The sequence below is a fragment of the Danio rerio genome, chromosome 2 (assembly GCF_049306965.1).
Source record: "Danio rerio strain Tuebingen ecotype United States chromosome 2, GRCz12tu, whole genome shotgun sequence".
NCBI lineage: Eukaryota > Metazoa > Chordata > Actinopteri > Cypriniformes > Danionidae > Danio > Danio rerio.
In genome coordinates, this window is record NC_133177.1 from 63069698 (window position 1) to 63092645 (window position 22948).

Below are 22948 nucleotides of genomic sequence, written 5' to 3' on the forward strand. Positions count from 1 at the left end.
CATTCCACAGTGGCGACGCCAGACTTATAAAGGGACTAAGCCGAAAAGAAAATAAATAAATGAATGGATATGATCATCTTCAAGTTGGAACTTTCCTGCGCGCGTTTCCGTCTGGAGGCCTCGAGCGCGTTCACGGATGTGCGCATGCGTACTGCAGCGAGGGGAGGGAGGTAAACAAGATGGCGGCAGCCTTGAAGCAGCAGCAGCTGTGAAGAACAGAAGCGAGAAAACAGAGGAATAAAGAGCGAAAAAGAAGGAGAAGAACGACTGTGTGTCCGTCAGTGAGCCGAGCGGAGGAGGCCAGCGTCAGGTCAGTGTGTGTGCGCGTGTCTCTGTCTGTGTCCGTGTGTGTGTGTATGTGTGCATTAGCCGCCGCTAACCGCCGCCGACAAACACTTTCCTTCCATCGACACAAACACTCATACACACAAACACACACGCATATCTACATGTATACATACGCACACACATCGCGGCTGATCGATGATCCGCAGTTGATGGTCAGGTGATCAGATCAATAATCAATCAATTAATCAATCAGCTCATCTGATCTCCGGTTCTCCTCAGTTCTCGACCGTTTGATAGAGATCTGTGTTTGTGTATTCTGTGTGTGTCGTTGTGTTGTGTTTTCTCTCAGTGTGTGTTCTATTTTCTTGTGTGTAGTTTGTGTTAGTGTGTGTGTGTGAGATTGTAAAATCCTCTTTTGCAGTCTTTTATTGATATCCAGACTCATTAGACTGATCTTCATTCCTGTGTCGCTTCTATATCTCAGTCTAGATCGTATTAAAACATTGAAGAGAACTAAAATAAAGAATAAAGGAGCTGTAATATTTAAAATGGAACTAAAGTTTGTTTAATATTAGCACGTTTGTTCAGTGACTAGTTGTGACACGCTCCCTATATTGTTTACCATGATGCTTTGAATATTGGGTCTGAAATCAGACATAATTATGACCTCAAATCAACATTAGCACTATTTAACTGACTGTCAGCAATCTTGTTTTTCATCAGCTGAAAATGTGATTGTCCTTTTTTAGGATTTGCAAAGAAAACTTTTCTGAGATTATATTATTAAGGAGAAAGTCCAGAAGTGTGAAACTAACTTTCCCCCAGTATATTTAAATGCTGGAACTTATGAAGAGCTCATGCAAAATACAAATGTAATTTTGATCATTATTTTCAATCTCAATCAACAATTTTATATCTCAATGAAAAGCTTATGCAAATATGTTATACAAGCAATGTGTGACTGCTGGAGTCTCGGCTGGGTCAGTTGGTGTTTCTGTGTGGAGTTTGCATGTTCTCCATGTGTTGGAGTGGGTTTGCTCTGGTTTCCCCCACAGTCCAAACACATGCGCTATAGGGGAACTGATCAACTAAATTGGCCGTAGTGTATGAGTTTTTGTGTGTGTGAATGAGTGGGTCTGGGTGTTTCCCAGTACTGGGGTTTTTTACTGGTAATTTAAATTTAATTTGTTTGCACAAGAACAAAATAAGTAAATACAACAAATAAAAGTGCAATCCACACTGTGACAAGCCAAAAACATATTCAAAATGCTGTACAGTTGAAGCTAGAATTATTCGGCCAACCTTGGATTTGGAAATGGAAATATTTCACAAATTATGTTGAACAGATTGAGGAAATGTTCACAGTATGTCTGATAATATTTGTTCTTCTGGAGAAAGTGTGATTTGTTTTATTTCGGCTAGAATAAAAGCAGTTTTTAATTTTTTTAAAAACATTTTAAGGTCAATATTATTAGCCCCTTTAAGCTATTTATTTTGTTTCGAACAAACCGTCATTATACAATGACTTGCCTAATTACCCTAACTTTACCCTAATTACCCTAGTGAAGCCTTTACATGTCACTTTAAGCTGTATAGAAGTGTCTTGAAGAATATCTAGTCTAATATTATTTACTGTCATCATGACAAAGAGAAAATAAATCAGTTATTAGAGATGAGTTATTAACACTATTATGATTAGAAATGTGCTGAAAAAAATCTGCTCTCTGTTAAACAGAAATTAGGTAAAAAATAAAAAGGGGGCGAATAATTCTGAATTCAACTGTATGTGTTTGACTCTTCTAAAGCATAGAAATACCATAGTATGTTTGCAGATATTTAAGAAACATGCTAAATGAGCATGTTTTTCAGAGAAATAATTCAGCAGTCAGTTCTTCTGCTTTGAGAATGTGCTTTCAGTGTCAGAATATCTGTCTTTGCTTTCTCTGTAACTCTGCCCCACAGCCAGTTTTACAAGTTATATTTCAGCACTCCGGGTTGCCAGATGGTGGAAAAGTGTGCATTTCATTCATGAAGGCTGTCAATGTATCTGTGGGGGTCAGTCTTGCTTGCTGTTCCTTTTAAAGCTGCCTATTCTAAAGAAAGCAAAACAACTACAAAGCAAGAAAAAAAAAAAAAAAAAAAAAATATATATATATATATATATATATATATATATATATATATATATATATATATATATATATATATATATATATATATATATATATATATATATATATATATATGGGTGACACGGTGGCTCAGTGGTTAGCACTGTGGCCACACAGCAAGCCCGGCTGGGTCAGTTGGTGTTTCTGTGTGGAGTTTGCATGGTCTCTCCAGGTTGGCGTGGATCTGCTGTGTAAAACATGTGCTGGAATAGTTGGCGGTTCATTCTGCTGTGGCGAGTCCTAATTAATTAGGGACTAGGCATGGGACAATAACCGGTTTTAAGGTTTACCGCGGTTTTAAAAATTCAAGGTATAAAGCCGCTAAAACATTGTGTTATATCAGTCCTAAGGTATTTGTAGGTTTTGTTTTTCATGACTTTTATTGAGTTTTTTTAGGGCAACAGTAGAAAAGTAGCATCCACACCACAAGTTACTGGTCAGTATATGATTCAGTAAGCATCTAAAACACAAATCTCTTTTAAACCAACATCCAGCATGCTGAAGAGCTGAACAGTGCAGCGGCTTAAGCCTAGTTCACACTAGAGGATTTTAAGCCTGATTTGAGCCCGATTTGGAAGTTAACGAGCTCGCCGACAGATCGGGCTGTGATCGGGAAGAAATCTGCGGGTGCTCGGCGCTCGCCGCTCTTTATGTGTGAACTACTGAACAACGCATCAACGAGGCTCGCTGACGCGTCGCCGACACCTCGCCGACACCTCGCAGACGGAAATCCAACATTCAGCATGCTGAATATTCCAGAGCAGTCGGCCGACTCAACCCCACGTGTGGTTAGATGTAGTGACGAGCTGCAGCCAATGAGAGAGCAGATCAGCATGAGCAGAATGCCTGTGTGTTCAGGAGCTCAGCAGAAACATCTGTGATTGGTCAGAATGGGCATCGGTGCACTCGCTTCATTCTGCGTTAGCACAGACATGAGAGGAGGATATATTAACAGTGGAACTAGAATTCTGTAACTATTAGAATTACCATACTGCTCATTCTGACCGTTCTCATATAAAACGCCATACTGTCACAACATATTTACATTCAGAGCTATTATTGAGATATTAAAATTAAGCTTTGAATGTCTGCCATCATATTTAATGACACCATTACCCTAAAAATATAATATGTTTTGGTAATACAGCCTATAAATATGTAGCTAAGATACTAAAACACTTAAAGGTCTTGGCTTTCATTTTCACTTTCAAACAGGAGCTATTTCACAGCACAGAATATGCTGTTTTGAAAGATATCTGCAGTAAATTGATGTTTTTGCCATCAGAAAGTTTTGTTTATGTTAGCAGGAAGTTGCCAGGCAAGGAAATGCACACATATTTAAAGTCATAGCGAAAAGTATCAGACATGCATGCAGTCATTCTGACCAATATGGTAAATTAAGGCAGAAATGCTCAGTTCTTTACTGTTTTGTAATAAAAAAATGACAATGTCAGAAAGAAATACACTGATAGTTAGAAAGCGGCAGGGTGTTATAAATATGTTAGTTTTATTTCAAAGAGTTATAAAATTACAAAAATTAAAAACTCTCTGTGTATCTCTCCACTGGAACCTGCAGATGAGTGATTAATGCGCTGATAAATCAGCTGATTTGACGATGTTTTTAAATGCTTTCTCCAAAGCTTGAAACGCTGTCAGTGATGTCATCAGCACACAAGCAGCCAATAGTGTTCAGCTTTTTCTGACGACTCCTCCCTCAAATTTTCATTGGCTGTGGTTTGGTAGCTTGAATGAGCTGATGGGGAATGAGATGTTGTCAGATCATGTAGTGTGTGACCCCCCTCTTGTGGATCGTTCACGGAGTGTTGCGTAGTGTGAACACCACAGAGATTAAAAGACACAAAGTCAAGTCATGTAGTGTGAACAGCACAGCGATCTGCTGATGTTTAAAATCCTGTAGTGTGAACTAGGCTTTACTTTACAACCAAAGAAAGGAAAGATATCCAAAGATGCCTTTTCAATTGCAGATAAAGTTGTGTTATTAAGACAGCAGAAGTCCATGACTTTATTTAAACGATTTAGCCTGACATTTATTTTCAGAATATTTAAAATGTTAAAAAATATATACCATGTTCAATGAACGGGGGAAGTTTTAGTTTTAGAGCTGTAATTACAATACCGGGATATCATAAAACTGTGATGTATTTACCCAAGGTTATCATACCGTCAGAATCTTAGACCGGCTTGCGCCTTTTAGGGACTAAGCTGAAGGAAAATTAATGAATGAAGGAATGAATTCTAAGCATACAAACGGAATTGCGACACGTCACAAAAGAGATAAACTGCGGAAAACAATCCACATGTAGAACAGGAGATGCATGCTGAAACATTGAACTTTCTAAAGTGCAGAACAGCACTGAGCGTGAGGAATGCAGAGGTGGATTTGTGTGAGTGAGACTGAGGCCTGTTGTTGCAGCACATAAGCAGATTTCTGTGATTAATCTTGCCTCTTATTCCTCCTGCAGGTATTTTACGTCTCGCACATGGATGCAGTTCCCGTAACGCTGAAGTGAATGTGTGTGCTTCTGCAGAGATGTCCGGATCTCCAGTAGTCCCCAGCGTGGGCTAATCCAACACCAGCTGCATATCATCACAAAACATTTTTGACTTTATTTTTGATTTCTGTGCACGTGAGCCGCGATGCTGCGCTTTAACAGGCGTTTATCGGCTATTATGCTATTCTGATCATCATCATCGATTAATACGTTTATAATAAAGATGAGCGTGGGCGCGGATCTCCAGCATCTGGATTACCTGACGGAGAACGAGCTGATGGGGATGGACACCTTCATCCACCGCATCGACTCCACTGAGGTCATTTACCAGCCGCGCCGCAAGCGTGCCAAGCTGATCGGGAAATACCTGATGGGGGATCTGCTGGGCGAGGGGTCTTATGGAAAGGTGAAGGAGATGCTGGACTCGGAGACGCTCTGCAGAAGAGCCGTCAAGATCCTCAAGAAGAAGAAGCTGCGGAGAATCCCTAATGGAGAGGCTAACGTCAAGAAGTAGGAGCTGATGCTTTATTAGTGCTAATGTTTATTATGCTGAAGGATTATTTAGATGCATGTCGGTATTCAGTACATTGCGACATTCAGTATATGGTGATATTCAATATATGCCGATATTCAATATATGCCGATATTCAATATATGTCGATATTCAATATTTCCTGTTATTCAATATATGCCGATATTCAATATATGTCGATATTCAATATTTCCTGTTATTCAATATATGCCGATATTAAATGTATGGCGATATTCAATATATGGCGATATTCAACACATCCCGATATTCAATATTTGCTGTTATTCAATATTCCGATATTAAATGTATGGCGATATTTTCAATATATGCCGATATTCAATATTTGTTGTTATTCAATATATGCCGATATTAAATGTATGACGATATTCAATATTTGTTGTTATTCAATATATGCCGATATTAAATGTATGACGATATTCAATATTTGCGGTTATTCAATATATGCCGATATAAAATTTATGGTGATATTTAATATATGCTGATGTTCAATATATGCCGATATTCAATATTTGCTGTTATTCAATATATGCCGATATTAAATGTATGACGATATTCAATATTTGTGGTTATTCAATATATGCCGATATTAAATTTATGGTGATATTCAATATATGGCGATATTCAATATATGCCGATATTCAATATATGTCGATATTCAATATTTGCTGTTATTCAATATTCCGATATTAAATGTATGGCGATATTCAATATATGCCGATATTCAATATTTGTTGTTATTCAATATATGCCGATATTAAATGTATGACGATATTCAATATTTGCGGTTATTCAATATATGCCGATATTAAATTTATGCCGATATTCAATATATGTCGATATTCAATATTTGCTGTTATTCAATATTCCGATATTAAATGTATGGCGATATTCAATATATGCCGATATTCAATATTTGTTGTTACTCAATATATGCCGATATTAAATGTATGACGATATTCAATATTTGCGGTTATTCAATATATGCCGATATTAAATTTATGCCGATATTCAATATATGTCGATATTCAATATTTGCTGTTATTCAATATTCCGATATTAAATGTATGGCGATATTCAATATATGCCGATATTCAATATTTGTTGTTATTCAATATATGCCGATATTAAATGTATGACGATATTCAATATTTGCGGTTATTCAATATATGCCGATATTAAATTTATGGTGATATTTAATATATGCTGATGTTCAATATATGCCGATATTCAATATTTGCTGTTATTCAATATATGCCGATATTAAATGTATGACGATATTCAATATTTGCGGTTATTCAATATATGCCGATATTCAATATATGCCGATATTCAATATATGCCGATATTCAATATTTGCTGTTATTCAATATTCCGATATTAAATGTATGGCGATATTCAATATATGCCGATATTCAATATTTGTTGTTATTCAATATATGCCGATATTAAATGTATGACGTATTCAATATTTGTTGTTATTCAATATATGGCGATGTTAAATCTATGACGATATTTAATATTTGCGGTTATTCAATATATGCCGATATAAAATTTATGGTGATATTTAATATATGCTGATGTTCAATATATGCCGATATTCAATATTTGCTGTTATTCAGTATATGCCGATATTAAATGTATAACGATATTCAATATTTGCGGTTATTCAATATATGCCGATATTAAATTTAGGGTGATATTTAATATATGCTGATGTTCAATATATGCCGATATTCAATATTTGCTGTTATTCAATATATGCCGATATTAAATGTATGACGATATTCAATATTTGCGGTTATTCAATATATGCCGATATTCAATATATGGCGATATTCAATATATGCCGATATTCAATATATGCCGATATTCAATATATGCCGATATTCAATATTCCGATATTAAATGTATGGCGATATTCAATATTTGTTGTTATTCAATATATGCCGATATTAAATGTATGACGATATTCAATATTTGTTGTTATTCAATATATGCCGATATTAAATCTATGACGATATTCAATATTTGCGGTTATTCAATATATGCCGATATTAAATTTATGGTGATATTTAATATATGCTGATGTTCAATATATGCCGATATTCAAAATTTGCTGTTATTCAGTATATGCCGATATTAAATGTATAACGATATTCAATATTTGCTGTTATTCAATATATGCTGCGAATACATCATTACATAAAGACAGAAATGACATTTCTTGGTAAATTATACCTATAAAAATACAGTATGTGACCCGTTTAACGCCATTTGAATGTGTCAGTGTTGCTGTGAAGACTTCAACATTCTGTGAAGAATTGATTTTTTCTGCTGGTTTATTTCGACACATGCAGATACTAGACATTTGCCAGTATTTAAAATATGGGGATAATAAACATGCGTAATGTATTAATATTGTGGATATTAATATATTCAAAATGCCAAACAATTCAAAATATTTGAAGTTTATTTTTCTGCAGAATTATATATACACCTGCTGATACTAGACATATACTGATATTAAGAAATTCAGTATATGGTAAAAGTTGAACATGCATAATATTAATATCATGGGCACATCAAAATACCAACAAATTATTAACCAGTTCAAAATTATGTTACGTCAAAAAAGCTGATTTATTACTTGCACTAATGTTGGGTTATTTAGAGACGGTCTGATATTAGACATATACCGATACATATATGGTGATGATGAGCATGCATAATATTGATATTGTGGGTATTGGTGTTCAAAATACCAAACAATTAGAAATTATTTAACATTGATTATTTCCTTCTTTAAAAAAGGCCAACGTCAAGAAGTAGCACCTGTTTTATTACTTGCACTGGTGTTGGTTTTTCTGCAGGATTATTTAAACACCTAACGATATTCAATAATTTGATATATGATGATAATAAGCATGCATATTATTGATATGATGGACACTTTAAAGTACCAAACAGTTCAAAACTATTTAACATTCAGAACAAGGCCAAGTAGGAGCTGATTCTTGTGCTACAGTTTGTATCTGCATGATTTAGACGCCTGCCGATATTAGACATATGCCATTATTCAGTAATTTGTTATATGGTGATAATGAACATGTGCAATATTGATATTGTGAGTATTTCAAAATACCAAACAATTAAAAATGATTTAACATGGAAGTGCAGGGGCTGATTCTGTCCTTGCACTAATGTTTATTTTCTTCAGGATCATTTAGACTGAGTATGGTGATGATGAGCATGGGCACTTCAAAACACCATGACTAATCATTCATTATTAAAACATTTTAGAGATTTTAGGAATATTCAGATTGGTGTTTTGGCAGCAGCATATGTTATACATTGTTTTGTTGTTCTGTTGTAATCATATATAGTATTATAAGCAAAAGGCCAGTGTTTCCTTCTGAAATCTGATCTGATTCTGATCCTCTTGCTGTTTAATCACACTGAGCAGTTACATTAATTAAAGTAATGTGCACTGAGCCCGCGGGCTGAGCTTTAAATAGAGCAGATCTTCTAGAACCGTGTGTGTGAAAGAGATGCAGGATGCTTCAGTGTTCAGCTGTGTGTGTGTGTGAGATACATCAGGTGTGTATGTGAAAGAGAGCTGCATCAGTGTTCAGCTGTGTGTGTTTGTGATGCATAAGTGTTCAGAGCTGTGTGTGTAAGTGTGATAGATCTGTGATGTGTGTGTGTGTGTTCTGTCATTTGTCCTGCAGGGAGATTCAGCTGCTCAGACGACTACAGCACAAAAACGTCATTCAGCTGGTGGACGTGCTGTACAACGAGGAGAAGCAGAAAATATATCCTTTACACACGCACACACACACACACACACACACACACACAGTGTTCAGCCTCTGTGCTGCGTATTCATTATATCATTTAATTTTTATGAATATTTTAAACTTGAACACATGTAGTTAGGTTTTCATGGAGATGACCCTGGTGCTGTTGTGTGTCTGATTGCATGTGTGTGTGTGTGTGTGTGTGTGTGTGAGATCTGCTGTGTGTTCTCCTTGACTGCTGCCTCACGTATATGGTGATGGAGTATTGTGTGTGTGGAATGCAGGAGATGCTGGACAGTGTTCCAGAGAAGAGGTTTCCAGTATTTCAAGCTCACGGGTGGGACGACACACACACACACACACACACACACACACTCACACACACAATGTTTGTTTTTGTGAAAAGTGGGGACATTACATAGGTTTCCATTCATTTTATACTGTCCAAACCGTATATTGTATTGCCCCCACCCCACCCCTAAACCCAACCATCACAGGAGACTGTGTACAGCTTTACTCTCTGATTAAACTCATCCTGTAGGATTTAGAAGCATTTTGAGAAATCAGGACGTCAAAAATGTCCCATATTTCACCTGCTTTTTGTAATACCTGTGTCATACCCGTGCCATAATGCAGATTTGTGTCTTGATATGTCACAAAAACACGTACACACACACACACACACACACACACACAGCCGAGGGGGAAATAGTTTAGTCCTCAGCAATATATTTTTGTTCAAGTGTCATTAATTTCAGCTTCACACACCGTGAACTGACCTGTCTGGTCCTCTGTGTGTGTGTGTGTGTGTGTGTGTGTGTGTGTGTGTGTGTGTCTGTGTGTCTGTGTGTCTGTGTGTATGTATGTATGGTTGTGTCTCTCTCAGGTACTTCTGTCAGCTCCTGGATGGTCTGGAGTATTTGCACAGCCAGGGAATCGTCCACAAAGACATTAAACCTGGGAATCTGCTGCTCACCACAGACGGAGCGCTCAAGATCTCTGATCTGGGGGTGGCAGAGGTCAGTGTCTGTGTCAGTGGTTGTTCTCACACTCACTGACTGACTGATTCTGTGTGTCCATGTGTTTCTGTGTTTGTGCGGGTGTGTGTGTGTTTGCCTGTGTGTGCTTGTATTGTATTTGTGTGTGTTTGGTTGTGTTCGTGTGTGTGTGTGTGTGTGTGTGTGTGTGTGTGTGTGTGTGTGTTTGTTTGTGTGCGTGTGTGCGTGCGTGTGTGTGTGTGTTTGTGCGCCTTCTTGTGTGTATGTTTTTGTGTATGTGTGTGCAATTTTGTTTATGTGTGTGTGTGTTGACCTCTGACCTCTAGGCGCTGCACCCATTTGCGAAGGACGACACGTGTCGGACGAGTCAGGGCTCTCCAGCGTTTCAGCCACCAGAGATCGCCAACGGTCTGGACACGTTTTCAGGGTTTAAGGTGGACATCTGGTCTGCTGGAGTCACACTGTGAGTTCAACATTCAACACAGAGTTCAGATCAGATTCAGCACAGAATTCAGATCAGATTCAGCACAGCGTTCAGATCAGATTCAGCACAGAATTCAGATCAGATTCAGCACAGTGTTCAGATCAATGCAGTTGATCTTTATTTGTACAGCACTTTTACAATGTAGATTGTGTCAAAGCAGTTTCAGATAATGGATCATGGTTGCTGGAACACCTTTACCCTGTAGAAGATTGTTAGAGAAGCTAGAGTAGACTGCTTATTTTTCAGACGCGCTGGGCGGAGTCGCACTGTTAGGACCGCCCATTTTTTTCAGAAGCGCTGATTATTTGTGGTTTGCAAATGTTTGTTTTAAATAAAAATGTATTGATATGTTTATTTATTATGTAAGATTTTTCTTCTATCAGTCACATATACATGATAAATATCTATATAAAATACACACATATATTATGTCAACTTTTATTTTGGATGCGATTTATCTTTGCACTAGTTTTCACAGATATGTAAATAAATAAATAATTAAAGTGTGTCCGCTCACAGATACAACATCACCACGAGCCTGTACCCGTTTGAGGGAGACAACATCTATAAGCTATTTGAAAACATTGGGAAAGGAGATTACAGCATCCCGGAGGAGTGCGGCCCGCTGCTCTCAGACCTGCTGAGGGGTAAATATACCACATTTACTCTCTCTTTAAGGGGCAGTTCACACACACATCTACCTTCTGACAATATTTCCTGAGTTTCCTCTGCTGAACACAAAGGAACCTATAGTGACGCATGCTGGACAATATAATCATAGCCTTTCTGCTCTTCCTTTGGCTCTGAATGCATTTTAAATGAACATTGAATTTTGCTTTAATCGTCTTGAATGAGCGTAAATAACATTGAAATGATCATTTTGCGTCAGTTTTACATGCTTTAATTCAATCCGGGTATTTCATTTTCAATTTAATTTTGACACCTTTTAAATCATTACAATTAGTAGGTGATTTTACACGTTAAAAGGGTTTACAGGTTGTAAACTGCAAATGTAAATTATATTATTACTGTGGTGGTGGTTGTTTTTAAAAGTATCTTCTATTGCTATTATTATTATATTACTAAATTAATTGTATTATTATTTTTATTATTATATAAAGTGAATTGTATTGTTGGTATTGTATAAAAGTCATCATTATTATTATTATTATTATAAACTAATTTAAAAAAATTTTGCACCCGACTTTGGCACGTTTTGGAAAATGTTAATTTAAATATGTAAATGCATTTCCATTTACATATTGCCGTTTTACATATTACGTTTTAATAAAAAATAAATTGTACCACTAATATGCTTCCATAAGAAAAACTGCATTTATTTGTTCCTATGGAAGACGATGGTTGCTCTTTTCCAGCATTTTTCAGAATATCTTGTTTTGTGTTGAACAGACGAAACACTTTAATGTGTGTAAATAGTGAGCGGGTTTTATTTTTGCGTGAACTGCCCCTTTAAATGTGCTTCATGTAATTGTAGTTCCTATTATTGTCCTCCAGGTGGCGCAAGTGTTCAACATTAATGTTTATTCTCATGCTTTTCCATTATTGTTGATCAGTCATTTCTTAATATTGCATTTTAATGAGTCAATTTAATAAATAATTATGCAAATGTAAAGAATGGTTTGAGCAGTCAGATGATAAACATTTAGTTATTTTCCTTTTTAAAGAAATTAATGTTTTACTTAATAAACATCACATTAAATTGTAAGTAAATTGTGGGATTTTAAATGAAATGGTGAAATAAATGCTAAAATAACTATATTTTTATACAAAAATTGAAGACTAAGAGCAATTTTTCTGACTTAATGATTAGATTTTAGCTATTACTATTATTAATATTGTTGTTGTTGTTGCTATTCTTATTCTTCTTCTTCTTATTATTATTATTATTAATATTGTTGTTGTTGTTATTCATATTATTATTGTTGTTATTATTATTCATATTATTTATTTATTTATGTTGTTTTTGTTATTAATGTTGGTGTCGTTGTTTATATTATTGTTGTTATTATTATTATTATTTATGTTGTTGTTTTATTATTATTAATGTTGTTATTATTATTAATATTATTTATTTATGTTGTTGTTTTTATTATTATTATTATTATTATTAATATTATTATTATCATTAATATTGTTGTTGTTATTCATATTATTACTGTTGTCATTATTATTATTATTAATGTTGTTGTTATTATTCATATTATTGTTGGTATTATTATTAATGTTGTTGTTGTTTTTATTATTATAGCTTGACTTTCTTTGATTTTTATATTTCATAGTGAACAAAGCATATTCTGAATAACTGCTCTGCCAGTTAATTGTCCTTTAAAATTAATGTTTAAATCCTTAAATGTAATATCTATATATTTATAATATGTAATCATGTAATCTATCAGAAATGCAGCATCTCCACATCAATAAAAAGTGAAGGGTTTTGTCCTGCTGTTGCACTTTTGGGTTATAGAGAAGCGCAATGCTCATCTAATGCATTATTATTGTTCTAATTATGAATTTCTGCCGATTTTAAGCATGTGTGCATGAACATGGCCTGTGTTTGTGTTTGCAGGAATGCTGGAATATGATCCTGTAAAGAGGTTTTCAATACAGCGCATCAGACAGCACAAGTGAGTCCATTAAACAGCGTAACCACAGACGAGAATACACACTGACAGCTCTCATGCTGAGTTCACACCAGACGTGGAGCGTGCAAATGAATCGTAAATAGACGCATGTAATTTTGAGTTTACTCTCTTCATTCGCTCGTCAAATACCCGATGATTTTAGCTTTATTGCTAAATGGCTAACATGGGTTTTATCAAGACATTAGCTGTGCTTTGCTTTAGGAAGGCTGAAAAACAGCGTAGGTTCGCTTGGTGTCGTGTCTGAGTGCACTAGATCCTTTCAGTGGTGCAACAGCTCTGAGAGTTCATCAACTCCCCCAGAAGCTGAACCTGCATGATGGAGGCTTTCAGCAGTGCCTCAGACTGAGCCCAGCCCAGTAAGATGAGTTGTTGTCCAGTGTCAGCCGGAGGATTTTCCCCCAGGACACCAACAACATGCACTGCGTCATTATCACTCCCCTACAAGAGCAAGCTCCTGATTGGTTAACGTGGAACGAATGTCAGCTAAAGTTCAGATTTTCCACATCTTTCGCCACATCATTTGCGCCTCAGGACGTTTATTCGTGTCTTTGCATTAACTTAACATGTAAATCACTCACGCTTGATGCTTCTTCCGTGCCTGGTGTAAACGCCGCATTAGACGCGCTGAATTTTAGAAGCAGGGGATTATTACATATTAAAAAAGGGGAAACACTTTAGTTGACATGGTGCTCATAATGCTGTGTTAACACCAGACGCGGAACGCGCGCGTAAATAGCCGCGTGAATATTTGAGTTTACTCGCTTTATTCGCGTGTCAAATTCACTTCAGAACAGAAGCGGGTTCGCTAATGGGCAGGGCTTCTGTCTGCCCGAAGACTGTAGCTTCGTTGCTAAATGGCTAACATGGATTTTACTGAGAAAATAACAGTGTTTAAGTGCTTTATGAAGACTGAAAAACAGCATTGATACGTTTAGGGTCGTGTCTGAGTCCACTACATGCTTTCAGAGGTGCATCCAGCTCTGTGAGCTCATAAACTCCTCCAGAAACTGAACCTGGATGATGGAGGCTTTCAGCGGTGCTTCCGACTGAGCCCAGCCCAGTTTGATGAACTGTTGTCGGTGAAGGCTGGAGGATTTCCCTCAGAACACCGACAACAGGCAATATGTCACAATCACGCCCCCACAAGAGCAAGCTTCTGATTGGTTAACGCGGCGCGAATGTATGCTGAAGTTCAGATTTTCGAACTCAAGAGATTCGCGCAAAACGCTCGTTAAGCACGTCAAAGGCACAAAACGCTCAATTCGCCCCGCGCCATTCACGTAATTTGCGTCATTCGCGCCACGCCATTCGCATGTATCGCGCCGCAGGATGTCTATTCACGCGTTTGCATTGACTTAACATGTAAATTACTCGCACTTGACACGCGTTCCGCGTCTGGTGTGAACGCAGCTTGAGACTGTTAATCTTTATAATCATAATATGACAGGAATGTGAATGAGGCTTTATGCATGCTTATGACAGCTGCTATGAAGTGTCATTCGCTCAGTTATGTCATTTTAAATGCAAAGATGACCTCGTTAATGAAAGGAAATTAATGTTTCCAAGACAACAAAACCTGTCCTAAATCTGTCCTAAACATGATTGTCATGAGGCACTGGTGTCATAAACACCTGTCCCACCAGTGATATTAAAGAGTTCCCAGCCACCACCAAGACCATCATCACACACACACACACACATGCAAACACATGCGCATACAACATTAAAACACGAATGATAGAGTAATGTGTGTGTTTTAGCTGGGTGCGCAAGAAACACGCGGCGTCGGAGCGTCCAGTGCCCATCCCGCCCAGCGCAGAGACACGGGACCGCTGGCGGAGCATGACTGTAGTGCCGTACCTGGAGGACCTGCACGGCTACGGGGACGAGGAGGACGAGGAGGAGCTGTTTGATGGAGAAGATGACATCATATACACTCAGGACTTCACTGTACCGGGTCAGAACACACACACACACACACACACATACATACACATACATATACACTCAGGACTTCACTGTAACGGGTCAGAACACACACACACACACGTACACACACACATACACACACACACACACACACACACACACACACACACACACACACACACACATACACATACATTTACACTCAGGACTTCACTGTAACGGGTCAGAACACACACACACACACACACATACACACACATATACACATGCACACTCAGGACTTCACTGTACTGGGTCAGAACACACAAACTCATTGACATACTCAGGACTTTACTGTACCGGATCTGAATACACACACACACACACACACACACACACACACATATATATATATATATATATATATATACACTCAGGATTTCACTGTATCGGGTCAGAACACACAAACACACACACTCAGGACTTCACTGTACCAGGTCAGAACACGCGCGCGCACACACACACACACACACACACACACACACTCATTGACATACTCAGGACTTTACTGTACAGGTCTGAACACACACACACACACTCAGGACTTCCCCATACTGGGTCAGAACACACACATACACACTCAGGACTTCAATGTACCAGGTCAGAACACACACACACATGCACACACACACACACATATGCACACACACACACACTTATTGACAAACTCAGGACTTTGCTATACCGGGTCAAAACACACACACACACACACACATACAAACACTCAGACTCACACTCAGAATTTCACTGTACCGGGTCTGAACAAAAACACTCAGTACTTCACTTTGCCGGGTCAGAACACACACGCACACAAATACACACTCACACACACACACACATACTCACAAACATACACACTCAGGACTTCCCCATACTGGGTCAGAACACACACATGCACTCACAAACACACTCATTGACAAACTCAGGACTTTTAGGATTTCACTGTACTGGGTGTGAACACGCACATAAACTCACACACTCGGTCACATATACATGCACTCTCACATACACTTGCACTCTCACTAACATAAACTAAACACACACACACACACACGTACATGCACTCTCACACACATACACACTTACACATGTATTTTTGCACACACTTCTATATATGTGAAAAGGTGTGTGTGTCTGGAAGGATGTGTGTATATGTGTCACTAATGCTGTGCTGCTGTGTGTGCAGGTCAGGTAGCTGAGGATGAGGAGGAGGAGTGTGCTCCTGAACGCACCTGTGCTGTGGCCAAAGCGGTGTGTGTGAACGGGACGGAGTCTGCAGCGCTGAAGCCCAAATGTGAGCGTCGCTCCAGCTCCTCCTCCAACCCGTCCCGCAAGGGGCTCTCAGCCGCCAGCAAGATCCGCAAACTCTCCACCTGCAAACAGCAGTGACACACCCGCTCACCTGCACCAACACCTCTGTACAGGTACACACACACACCTGCGCTGTCCCTGTGCAGGTCAACACACACAGTTGTGTTTATTACATTGTTCTTCTGTTCAGCAGGTCTGCATTTATTCAGTCTCAAATACTCTAGAAATAGTGAAATATTTCACTGTAAATTACACTCACCGGCCACTTTATTAGGTACAGGGTCCAACTGCTTATTGACTCAAATCTGTAATCAGCCAATCACATGGCAGCAGCTCACTGCATTTAGGCATGCAGACATGGTCAAGAGGATCTGCTGCAGTTCAGAGCGAGCATCAGAATGGGGGAGAAGGGGGGTTTAAGAGACTTTGAACGTGGCATGGTTGTTGCTGCCAGACAGGCTGTCTATAGTGTGTACAAACAAGATGCATGGAGCACATTCATGTATCACACCGCTTTGTGATGCACTGAGTGCTTTACTAAACAGATAGGACTTTAATCTAGTGTTGAACTGCGAGAGTGTCTCTGAGCCTCGGACATCATCAGGAAGGCTATTCCAGAGTTTAGGAGCCATAAATGAGAAGGCTCGACCTCCTTTAGTGGACTCTGCTATTCTAGGTACTACAGAAGCCCTGAGTTTGAGATCTTAAAGAGCGAGTTGGATTATAGCGAGACAGACGGTTAGTTAGATAAACATGAGCTCGATTATTTAAAGCTTTATAGGTGAGAAGTAATATTTTAAATTCAATACGAAACTTAACAGGCAGCCAGTGTGAGGAGGAGAACATTGGGCTGATATGATCATATTTCTAGACCTGGTCAGAACTCTGGCTGCTGCATTTTGCACTAGCTGAAGTTTGTTAATAGAGGATGCTGGGCAGCCAGCAAACAGAGCATTACAGTAATCCAGCCTAGAGCTCATAAGAGCATAGACTAGCTTTTCTGCATCTGAGATGGATACCATACATCATAACTCAGTGATATTTCTCAGATGAAAGACGGCAGTTTAAACGCCTTTTCCCCATGTCAGTCCGCACTTTAGGAACCGACAGTAAATAAAAATCCTGTGAGCGACAGTATGCAGTTATGTAGTTAAAGGTGCAGTAGGTGATCTTCCACAATGCTAACAGCTTAGCATAAATCTCTGAATCACAGTCCCTCCCCTGCTGTCCAGAGCCACGCCTCCTGAAACATGAGCACGCGCACCTTAAAGATGACAGCAAGAACCCTCTCTTATGTGTTAAAAGCGACTAGTGCTTATCAGGCGGCGTGCAGGAATTACACTCATTACTAACAAAATGACATGCCATTTCAGAGTGAATATTCAGAGTTGCATGGTAAACAATATAGGGAGAGACTAGGCGGAATAGCGCTATTTACTTTTGTTTTGTTGTTAAACTGATTAAAATCAACATTATCAATGCTGTAAAAGGTCCTTTATGAAACTGAAAATAGTCTTATCAATCTTTCTCCGGAAGATTTTAGTGGCTGAACAACACTTCTGTGCAGATGTAACCCATTTGTTACAACAACATCTAACGCTACATCAGCTTTGCGGGAAGCTAAATCAGTTTTAAAACAGAACATGACCTGTCTAAGAGAAACCCTTCAGACATGGTGTCATCCTTTCTCCAGCGTGCAAAGGGAACGCCAATATTGATTCAGGTTTTTTATAAGTTTTGATTTAGCATGTTTTTGCTGATCGAGCGCGCGTGTACTCTCTCTCTCTCCCTCCCTCTCTCTCTTGTGAACGCGCCACACGTCTATGCACAAACAGCGGTCGGCAGAGCTGCGTACAAACCGCTGCGCAGTTGTTCAAATCTGCATTTGTTGACACAGTTTGAGCTACTTATCGGAATTATGAGAGATGTCAGCCCGACTCTATTTAATTAGATGAACGTTTTTTAATTTTATGCCTTACCCAAAATCTAAAAACACATATAAACACATTTAGATCATTAACTGTAATCAGTACTAATGGAATGTGAAGAGACTTTCAAACAACACAAGAACACATGCTTCTGAAGACTAACACCGACTGCACCTTTAAGGACAGGCTTTTACAAATGTAGTTCTGTAGGTAAGATGGGGTAAACCCAGATTTGTAAATAATTATATGCCAATGCTTGAGCCTACGAATGGACTAAGCGAACCAACCTCCCCTAATATGCAGCACACGATGATGAGTAAAGGCTGATTTATACTTCTGCGTCAAACGCCAGCGTATGCTACGGCGCTGACGCATAGCCCTTCGCCGTGGCCGTCGGCGTCACTGATGTGCACCTCTCAAAAAAATGTAACTACACGTCCCAACGACGCATAGCATAAGCTCTGTGATTGGTCAGCTTGGTAGAGCTGACGAGTCTGGGCGGGACCGAGAGCCGCATGAATGGCGCGAGTGATTGTTTACAAGTGTGGAGTCCCGTGAAGGAGCTCCGGATGGAAAGTTTTGTTTTGTGTTTACCTCATAGTTAAAGTTGTTGCACGTCCGCCGGTTCCTGCCTCAACATGAGCGAGTTTGAGTCACTTGTACATCCCGGAAGAGTTCAGGAAAAGCAAAACAGCAGAGAAGAAACTCAACACAGAGGAACATTTACACCTCACTGCCAACTAGTGTTTCAGAAGTGTTAATGCAGACCGACAGAGACAGCAGCAGAAGTATAAATGCACAGCTACACGCGTTGCATGCGCCGTGGGTTACACCGGTCACCTGACGCAGAAGTATAAACCAGGCTTAAGAGATTTAAAATGAGTTATAAATCTTAGTGCGCCAAGATAAACAGTATCCAGTGCATCCAGATTCTGAGATGAAGCATGCATACAGAGAACATCACCGTAGTCCAATATGGACATAAATGTTGCTTCAACCAGCTTCTGTTGAGCATCAAAAGAAAAGCAGATCTTCATTCTGAAATAAAAGCCTGAAATCACCTTTCATTAAATGCTGTTGGCTTTGGTTTGATCTGAACTCTGTGCTCTTTGCTCTAAAATCAGTGTGATCCTGGTGCTTGTGTGTGCGCGTCCATGCATACGTGTGTGTGTGTGTGTTCATTCTGCATTCTCTCCCACAGACTCCTACAAATTAGTGTAGCTTGTGTGTTTTATTTCTTTGATTTTCATTCTTCTATATGTGTGTGTGTGTTGCTGGTGTGATGCTGCAGTGAATGTGATGATGACTCAGTCTCCCTTGTTCCATCATCATCATCATCATCATCATCTCTCTCCCTCTCTCTGTGCTTATCTATATTTAGCAGACTGGAGCTCTTTGATCTTCAGCTCTACTGGCTGTGTTTGGATGGAAACCTGTTCACACTGTTATTTCACAGCATGCAGGAGCTGCAAGAGCGCAGGCATCAGATCATATTGTGTAGCAGAATGAATCAGAGGCAGATGTTTGTAGTGATGAGCAGCTGATTGATCGCCTCTTATGCTACTGTTTATTTACTACTACTTATGCTACTGTAAATAAGATATTATTCTAAAAAAACCTGCTGTCTCTAGAGCGTGTGTGTGTTTGAGCTGTGAATAGCACACAGATCATGTTCTCCAGCTCTGGAACTGACCCTTTCAGGCTTTGATCCTAACTGTGGCGTTTTGGTGACTGTCGCTTTAAATGCAAATGAGATTGTGCTCTTTTTCAGAAGAGGGCGGGGCTACAGATGCATATGCATTTTTTATTTTTTATTTTTTTGTGATAAAATGACTGATTTTGTGGCGGTAATTCCCAGAATTTGCGGACAATTTTGCAAAAAAAAAAAAAAGTCTGTCTATCTATATCTATCCATCCATCCATCCATCCCAAGGCACATGTACATCACCCGCGCTTCATCCGCATCTGCTTACTGTGCAGACCCCCTCTCCATGTAATGTAACGATTGTTGTGAGGGCGCTGGTGAAACGTCATTTTTCGAGAGACACTCCAATACATCACATCTATAAGTCATGTCAAACATTTCATTGCAAACTGAAATAAATATAATGTGATGATGTAGTTTAGAATTGGATGTTTTATGCGATCATTTAAACTTTTGTGATTATTTTGCGTTTAATTAAGAATTTTGCAGGATCGCATAAATCTGCGACTTTTTGTTGATTTTGCGTTTGATTCAGCGATCGCGGTATCGTGAAAAACTAGGGCAGTGGTGGGCAAACTTTATAGACCCCAGAGCCACCCAGAGGGTTAGTGGGTGTGTGTTTGAGTGTGTGTTTGTGTGAAATTGTGTGTGTGTGTGTGTATGATTGTTTGTGTGTGTTTACATGAGTGGGTGTGCTTCTGAGATTGTGAGAAACTGTGTTTGTGTGCGTGTTTGTGTAAAATTGTGTGTGGATATGATTCAATTCAATTCAATTCAGCTTTATTTGTATAGCGCTTTTACAATGTAGATTGTGTCAAAGCAGCTTCACATAAATGGTCATAGTAACTGGAACAGTGTGGTTCAGGTTTTAGTGTTTAAGTTCAGTTCAGTTCAGTTTAGCTCTGTTCAGTGTGATTTAATCATTACTGAGAGTTCAAACACTGAAGAGCAAATTCAACGATGCGTAGCTCTACCAATCCTGAACCATGCGAGGCAGTGGCGACAGCGGAGAGGGAAAAAAAACTTCACCTGATGGGAGTGAAGAAAAAAAACCTTGAGAGAACCAGACTCAGATATGAGTGTGTATATGTGTATATATATATATGTGTGTGTGTGTGTGTGTGTGTGTGTGTGTGTGTGTGTGTGTGTGTGTGTGTGTGTGTGTGTGTGTGTGTGTGTGTGTGTGTGTGTGTGTGTGTGTGTGTGTGTGTGTGTGCGCGCGCGCGCGCGGGTGAGTGTGTGTTAGACTGTGTGTCTTCAGTAATGAGTTTGTGATCTCTTCAGATGTGATCTCTTCGTGCATATGGTCTGCGGGCCGTAGTTTGCCCACCTCTGCTCTAGGGGGTCTGTCTTAGGGCGTACTCACACTATGCCATCTGTACCGTGCCCAGACCCATTTCCCGGATCGTTTGAGAAGTGTGAGTGCGCTGAATCGGGCTCAAGCACGGTTCACTTGGCCGGCCCTGGCCCGGTTGGAAGAGGTGTGCCTGAGTGCGGTTCACTTGGCCGGCCCTGGCCCGGTTGGAAGAGGTGTGCCTGAGTGCGGTTCACTTGGGCTTTGGTGCGGTACGATTGTAGTCTGAGTGCAAAATGCGCCAAAGCCCGAAACTGAAAGCGAGACGAGACTTTAAGGGACTGTTTCATGTAGATTTATTAATCATTCTTACTGTTCAGTGAACGCAAACTTAGATTATTAAAGACGCAAACCCCTCACTGCACCACAGCTGCACCTTCAGCAGACCTCCTCATTCCTGCAGCACGAGAGCTTTATGATTGTTTATGAGCGCCAAAAGTGGCGGATCTGTTCAGTGAAATATCTGACTGCGTGTCACCGCATCCCTAAGGACTGTTTGACGAAATATTTGACTGCATGTGGCGTAGTGTGAGAAGGCCCTAAAGCTCTGCCAGGACTCGTGTCTGCAGGATAGCTGCACATTAAACAGGCTGCAGGAGTGCTGATCTCCTCCTTCTTCTCTGCTCCGCAGGTTTATGTTGTTTCCCAGAAGTCCATCCTGAACGCTGTTCCCGACGCACATTCAGCCATGATGATGATGATGATGATGATGATGAACTCTCAGTGCCAGGACGTTTCCCACAATCCTCCTCTGTGGCGAGGATCCTCCACGCGGTTTCTCACGCCTGACTTTAAGTTTAGTTCTAGAGCGTCTTTAATTTACAGTAACGCCTGAAGATGCTTGTGTACAGAGATGATGATGATGATGATGAAGCGCTGCATGCTGACACGCGTTTGGAGGCGACGGACGGACAGACGGACGTTTGGTTCATTTTCCCCCATTTGGTTTGTTTTCCCCAATAAATATTTTTTAAGTATTATTTATATAAAACACATCCCAACTGAAGCTGAGCTCCAGTGCTTTATTCACACACACACACACACACAAACACACACACACTCACACACACACACACACACACACACCTGACACTGGGTTTTACACTGAGCGCTCATGAGTTCATAAGTGTGTGTGTGTGTGTGTGTGTGTGTGTGTGTGTGTGTGTGTGTGTGTGTGTGTGTGTGTGTGTGTGTGTGTGTGTGTGTGTGTGTGTG

General features: G+C 39.4%; 1 protein-coding gene across 2 annotated transcripts; it reads left to right on the forward strand.

Moving 5' to 3' along the window:
* The first annotated feature begins 155 nt into the window (after positions 1–155).
* stk11 (serine/threonine kinase 11) lies at positions 156–22739 on the forward strand. 2 transcript variants are annotated; one of them, XM_073917189.1, is made up of 11 exons: positions 156–314; positions 4943–5482; positions 9254–9337; positions 9570–9659; positions 10209–10341; positions 10647–10783; positions 11324–11451; positions 13392–13449; positions 15228–15424; positions 16622–16859; positions 22365–22739. In XM_073917189.1, the coding sequence occupies exons 2-10, from the start codon at positions 5196–5198 to the stop codon at positions 16822–16824; spliced, it is 1317 nt and encodes a 438-aa protein (XP_073773290.1). In that variant the 5' UTR covers positions 156–314; positions 4943–5195; the 3' UTR covers positions 16825–16859; positions 22365–22739.
* The last annotated feature ends 209 nt before the right edge of the window (positions 22740–22948 follow it).

Excerpts from the sequence above, each read along its gene's own strand:
- stk11 (XM_073917189.1), top strand. The coding sequence starts at position 5,196 with ATGAGCGTGGGCGCGGATCTCCAGCATCTGGATTACCTGACGGAGAAC. Across the intron at positions 10,784-11,323 it reads TGGTCTGCTGGAGTCACACT|ATACAACATCACCACGAGCC; the intron begins GTGAGTTCAACA and ends GTCCGCTCACAG. Across the intron at positions 13,450-15,227 it reads CAGCGCATCAGACAGCACAA|CTGGGTGCGCAAGAAACACG; the intron begins GTGAGTCCATTA and ends TGTGTGTTTTAG.